The 6,988-nt window shown below is 35.0% G+C and overlaps 1 protein-coding gene across 1 annotated transcript; it reads right to left on the bottom strand.

Moving 5' to 3' along the window:
* Positions 1 to 4: 4 nt before the first annotated feature.
* LOC143607987 (putative galacturonosyltransferase 12) lies at positions 5 to 5,356 on the bottom strand (the record flags this gene model as incomplete). The annotated part of the gene is made up of 6 exons (XM_077083217.1): positions 5,121 to 5,356; positions 4,106 to 4,158; positions 3,836 to 4,009; positions 2,700 to 3,290; positions 409 to 711; positions 5 to 142 (listed from the first exon to the last, which is right to left on the bottom strand). Coding segments are annotated over exons 1-6 (1,470 nt in total), but the record flags the coding sequence as incomplete, so codon positions are not given.
* Between the last annotated feature and the right edge of the window lie 1,632 nt (positions 5,357 to 6,988).

Raw genomic sequence — 6,988 nt, 5'->3', positions numbered from 1 at the left:
CATCCGCTTTGCTTGTATTTTCTTGATACCCGAGTCCCAACATATGCCAGAAAGGATCAATAACATGAACATATCCATGGAATGCTATCAAACCCGGAGGGAGTGTTCCTAGCTGCCATAAACTTAAATCTGACTTCAAATTCTGCATAAGAAACCAAGTTATCAGAGTTTATATATGTTTCAGTTGCTTTACTTAGTTTTTAAACATTTATACGAAAAAAATTACATACGATTGGAACACCTAAAATTAATATATATTTCATTAGATGTTCCAATCATATGCAACTTTTTATAAATGTTAGAAAAACTAACAAAGGAGTAGAACAGCTTATAAAAGTTGAATAACTTTAAATGAACAAGAAAAATTTTGTGTGCCTTTAATGGAACGTTTTTGTTTAGATTGTTCACCTCTTCAAGCCAGTAAAGGTAATTTTGACTTATGTTGGTATTCCTCCAAGCTTCAAGATCAAATATGTTCATCCCATAGGCCCATGCGCATTCATTTGCGTTAAAATTCTTCGATATTAACGGATGAGAAAAATTCAAATAGTTCTTGAATCGTTTTGACATTACAAATTTATCCTCTCCCCTACATGTTTCAACCGCTCCGTTGACTTTACCATTCATATCAATTTCCCATAGAGGTGAAAGATCGGTTTGAACCACAAGGTCATCGTCTAGGAAGACTACCTTGTTAAGACTTGGAAACATCTGCATACACAATAATATATGTCTCTAGTCAAGAATGCTAATAAATATTTTAATTTATTTAGGCTACTATATGACATAGTCCGAGAAATAAGCAAATACTAAAATAAGGGGTTTGTACAGTGCGTGAATTTCTGATATGACACAAAATGAACCTAATACGTAATTTGCGAGTTTAGGTTAAATATAAAAGAGTTTGGGCTACGTTCAGCTAAATCGGTCGTGTTCGTGTGACACGTTTAGCTAATTTCGTTTAACCTATTTTCTTTATTTTGTTTTTAAAAGTTGTGTTTTATGTCATGAATTAAATTTGTCAAGTATGTTATACCAAAATTTTAAACTCAATATAGAAATGGACAAAAGTTTTTATGATTATAAAAAGGAAAATTGGTTTTAACTAATCCCAACTATACCATATTTGTAAATAACAGTTCCAACTTAACACTTACCTGGTGACGGTCCAAGTTAAAGGTGTATTTGTTTTCAACAGTCCACAACTAACGGAATGTTAACTTCGTTAGTTTGGCGATTACGTGGCAGCATAGGTGTCAAAATTTGCTTATGTGGCACTTACATGGCATATGTCTCTTTTAATTATTTATAAATATATTATATATAATATATTAAAATTTTATTTAACCCCCTGTCACAAGTCACAACCCACCCCCACCCCCTTCTACAATCACAACCCACCCACCCCTTCTACAGTCACAACTTCATCTACCGCAGTCCAGCAAGCCACCACCACCATCTCCGGCGATTAACTACCACCTTTTCAAACTCAAATATTGAAAACCAATATTGTTATGACCCTTCCTCTCTCACCATCGTCTTCTCCGTTTGTCTTCCTCTCTGATCGAAGAAACATCACTCACCATCGCCTTCTAATATGCCCAAACACACCACCCCGACCATTGTTGCTGGAATCAGAATGGGAATCTTGATTACAGATACTGATCAGATATGATTTGAGTTGGGAGACGAGATCCTGGCCGGCGGCGACTCCGGCGATCTATGGTGGTGCGGATAGTGAGAGATCTGCATCGCCTGAAAATGGAATTGAAGATCGCCGGAGAAGACGACTACGCCGGAAAAATGGGAGTTGCAGGTAATCTTTTTCCCGTTTGTTACCTCCTCCACAACCATAGAAATCCCCTACTCTCCGGTCGCAACCATCTCCATCATTCTTCTACTTTGGAGAAAAAGAAACCACCGCCATTGTTTCGTCGTAATACTGCCGGAGAAGTGCAACGACGACGAAGATGACGCAAACATGGTCGGAACAAGATTGTTCCATGATTCCCATCTCATCTGATTTATCAATAGTGTATATTTAATTTATGGCAAAAATATTAATTAGAAAATAGGTGGCCCACAAATTTGACACCTATGCTGCCACGTAAGCTTCAAACTAATGGAGTTAACATTCCGTTAGCTGTGGACCGTTTAAAACAAATACGTCTTTAGTTCGGACCGTCACCAGCCAAGTGTTAAGTTGGGACTGTTATTTGCCAAAAGAGCATAGTTGGGATTATTTAAAACCAATTTTCCTTATAAAAATTTGACAAAAGTTTTTATATGAATCTTTTGTTATAAAATTGTAAGGTAAACGTATTCTCAGATTAAATGGGTCATGTTTGTGTCACAAATATTCATGTCATGTTTAGGTTTATATATCTGACATGATTTTCAGGTTCATATCAAATTTCTATGTGTTTCTCGGGTTAGATCCACCAATATATGAGCACGTACAACCATAATTTTATAGCATTTGTTAATTAAAAAACAAAAGATAACACAGTATCAATCTAATTTTTTATGCCTAAAAATCCATCAAAAGTTCAAGAGTTATGATTTAAGCCTTTAAGGCAACCTAATAAAATATTTTTTTTTTTGTGAAAATGTGCCATGGCATATGACATATCGGTAACTTTTTAAATAATGGGGTATGAGATGTGTGCCGTAAATAGTAAGTGTTAAACTGACATTACCTCTGGCAGATAAATCCTAACATGGTTCATAAGCGAGTTATATTTGGGACTCATAGCCTGCAACTTGGCGGCAATAACAACCGGTTTCTCAGTGTTATTCGCCACAATAGCCGAGGACCCGCCTCTGAAGTGTGCCCGCACTCTCTGATCCTTCTCCATGGCCTCCAACACCGGGACCTTCCCCTTGGCAAACCAATCGAAATGATGCAATGCCTTAACCTCAACTACCGCAGGCGACAGCGGGTGCAACGAAAACCACGCCTGCATCGGCGAGTAGGTCTTTCGGTCAGTGATCACATGAATGACGACCATGTCGGGGCGTAAGGAGTTCTGGACGAGTGAAGTGGCCACAACTGAGGCTGCAAGGATGTTGTCGGATGCAAGGACAAAGTGCAAGTATGAGTTGTCAACGAGTGCGGGCACGAGCTCGGGTGATGGGAGTTGGAGTCTGGCGTTGGCGTTTGTGGCGTGCTCGTTGGCTAGCTGGAGGGCTAGACAGTTGAGTTGTTTGGGTATGCTGCTGGACGCCACGTGGCGGTAGAGGTATTCTTGGATTTTGGCTTTTCTTGTTCTTTCTTCTAGAAGGGTTACCTGAAAAATGAAAATGAGGTGAAAGATGGTAAAATGCAGTGTCAATCGTTGAATGGTTTAATCCGAAATGACACGTGTGTGTTTTTTATTCGTGTAAACGTGTTAATTGGGTTTGCAAAAAAGATGGGTCAAAAACAAGTTACACATGTTAATGCCCGATTTAACTCGTTTATCTCAAATGTGTCATACAAGTTGTTTAGTAGTAACTAGTAATCAAGTATAAACATGTTAATAAGGTTGGTGGGTTTTTTTTGAAAAAACGGGTTAGCATTTGACATGTTTCAATAAACGGGTTAATTAAACATGCCAATTAACCCGAACATGACCAATATAATTAAAATGGTCAACTCGGACACGAAACGGGCCATTTAATAAACATGTCAACTCGAACACAACCTGTTAGTTAAAATGGTCAACTTAGACATCAACATTGGCCTTTTAATTACCTTAATACAACATTTTTAATTAAGCAAGTCAATCTGAACACAACACGTCTTAGCTATGAAAACACAAAACTGATTATTTTCTTGTGTGTGGAAGTATACCATGGATTTGAGCTTGATAGCAAAGGTCTTTGCATCCGGTCTACTACTACCGGCACTGCCTTTCAAACTAGAAACAAAATCTTCCAAAGTTTGAGGAATATCGGCATCAGACCCTCCAGGTATGTCATATTTGCCGGATGGGTCCTCCAGGATTTGGTATATTACTTCTGGGACCTTGAAGAGACCAAAATATCATTATTTAACAAGCAACTTAATTTAACCGGAAACTCTAATTGACAAATACTACAGTATATGGTTTTGGAATATTACAGCTGATTGGCGGTTTTTACTCAACATGCTTGGTCCTAACTTCTTCAGACAACCTGCGCAGAATAAAAAGGGTAGTTTTGTCATTTAGCCAAACATTTTGTTATGTTAGTGTTGAATGTTTTTGGTGACCTTTGAACGATTTTTTAGCATCCCATTAGTTGGCCTGTCAATTTAATATGGGTGGACTTTTGAACCATTCCATTTTTCTCGTATAAAATTAAAAAAAAAAGTGCTTTTAAAGAGGTATATTTATGTCATATGTTTTATATAATTTTATATATACTCCTATAAACTTATAAAATACCAATTTTACCCCTCTTAAATGTACTATCATGTTGTTTTGTTACCAATGAAAGAACAATTGAACATTATTGTTTCTCACTTTAATAGTTGATATTGTAAAAGAATTTTAATAAAACATAAAATAAAGTCTTATAAAAAAATAAGTTATATTTTTATTAAAATGGCGAATGTGATCTTTTAAGAAAAATATATTTCCAAAGGTAAATATGAAATTTCAAATTATATTTTAATTAGTTTGCTGGCGAAGTATAATAGTTTAAGCTAGTGCCTAGCGTTGCCGTGTTGGCTGTATATGATACTTTAGAAGTTTGTTTGGATGGATACGTAATTTATTCTTTTTTAAAAATTCGTTTATGAAATAATAGTAAAATTTTTTATAAAATCGTTCATGAAATAATAGTAAAAAAAGACTATGAATTAAGATCCCGACAATCACTTCCTAGTAAAAATGAAACTAATTTATTAACGTACAAATAATTAGAGTAATTATCATTACTTTACAGTTTTAAACTAGAGTAATTTTACTAAAAGAGAATAAGTAGAGTAAAAATAATTACTCTAGTGTTTACGTATTTACTCTAGTTATTAATTTTACAATTAGCACGTCACATCTAGCTATATGTATTCGATCCATGAACTCAGGGAACAAAACTTAATTTCTTGAAGATTTGCATCCATGAATATAAGAACGAAAGTAATTAGTGGCACGTACCGATGGTGGAGCATCTGGTCTGACCATCAATGGTGTCGACTGCAGTTAAGACGAAGACGAACCGCAAAAGAAAAGCTAAGAAGAGAAGCGTATAAAAGACCATCCTGTAAGACACCTTTTTTGATCCAACCTTCACTTTTATAAACTCCCTCACTCCTTTACCGGGTAGGACAGTTACATGTCGTAAACTTGGTGATATATGCAATTGCATTTTCACGATAGTACGTGGTTTCGGTTTGATCTGATTATATGTTATGGCTATAAAAGGATGATTAGTATATTTGTGAAGAGACAAGAGAGTATAAAATGGACAAGTACAAGGTGACCGTCTGTTGAGGTTTTGCCATCTCTTACCTAAACTTGCTTGATGTTTAGGTTATTGTGTTTCTATGGATTCATGTTTTAATGTATCTTAAATCGTTTCGTCACTTTTCATTTTCAAGATGCTAACCCCTTAACCTCAGCAGTTTGAATAAATCTCTCTCTCTTTCTCTCTCTCTCATAATATATTATATATATGTATATGTAAATATGTTTGTTTGCATAGGGAAAGGTTCAAATGTTCAATGCATAGCCACAAATAATTGTATACTAGGAGAACTACGTAAGCAAACTAATTTAAACCATTCATTTATTATTTAAAATATTATAAAATTGGTATAGTTGTAAAAAATATTTTGATTTATGTCTATAGTTAATTAATTATTATACTTTTTCTCCTTTGACTTCCTAAAGTTTAGTAAACATGTGTAGATCAAATATATAAACTTATTCGATTTTGACCCATGAGATGAACTCCAACCATTGTCGCCTGTTAAGATAATGAATGAATTTAGTATAAGATGTCACAAAATCATGAACAAGTTTCAATGTTGAGGCCAAAAATTACTCCCATGTTTTTTATTTTTTCATTTCCTCAAACTTCAATCCAAACTTTCTTCCCCAAACCTCAAATCAAATATACCATAACATCTTGTTTACTTTTCTAACCAATGTACATTACAGTTTTTTGTGTTTGTGACTTTAATGAAGTTAATACCATTTTAATAAAATTGGGTTTACTTAATCTAAAGAGAAGTAAGAATAAATATAGATATGAGCTAGGAGGTATGGATGGATACACGTTTGTTCATAATTATTCTTAATTCATGCACCAACTAACCTAAAAGTTCAAGGGGGCAACACCCCTTTAGTTGGATTCCAATGGGGTGCAACCCCTTGATGCATTCAAAAGAAACACCCTATTTGGGTCATGGGCATAGCTGTGTACATGTTGAATTACAATTAGAAGTTGTTTCGAATATGACAACACCAATGAAAAGTTGCATGAAAATTACCATAATTGAGAATTGATTATCGGCAGTAAGTTGTTAATGATCATTCATGAAAATTGTGGTCAACGACAGCCGTTTTACCTGTTGAACTACTATTAGAAGTTGTTTCGGATATGACATGACTAATGAAAAGTTGCATGGAAATTACCATAAGTGAGAATCGATTATCTTTAGGAAGTTGCTAATGATCATTCGTGAAAATTATGATCAATGTCAAAATTTTCTCGTTGGCAAGTTAAAGATCAGTGTTATGTAATCATTGCCTGGCTAGTAGTGGTAAGTTACTACTAATGTGACTAGGAGCAATAGTAACTAAGCATGAGTGTCTATTGATGGTTTTCCCACGAATGTAACTCTTCATCTCCAACTATCTACAATTATAACTCGTAGCTGCGATTTGCTAACTGAAATATTGTGATGATTCATCCCTATGCAAGAAAGATATTGCTCTAACACTTGTACACATGATCAGGATCATGAGAGAACCTTTTTGAAATTGAGAACTATGAGAACCATTTTAGACTACAAAAAACA

The sequence above is a fragment of the Bidens hawaiensis genome, unplaced genomic scaffold (assembly GCF_021521415.1).
Source record: "Bidens hawaiensis isolate Kalapana, Puna unplaced genomic scaffold, B.hawaiensis_p1.1 tig00092682_1, whole genome shotgun sequence".
Lineage (NCBI taxonomy): Eukaryota > Viridiplantae > Streptophyta > Magnoliopsida > Asterales > Asteraceae > Bidens > Bidens hawaiensis.
The sequence above is the reverse complement of the archived record's forward strand: the minus strand, read 5'-3'. Positions and strand labels throughout refer to the sequence as shown.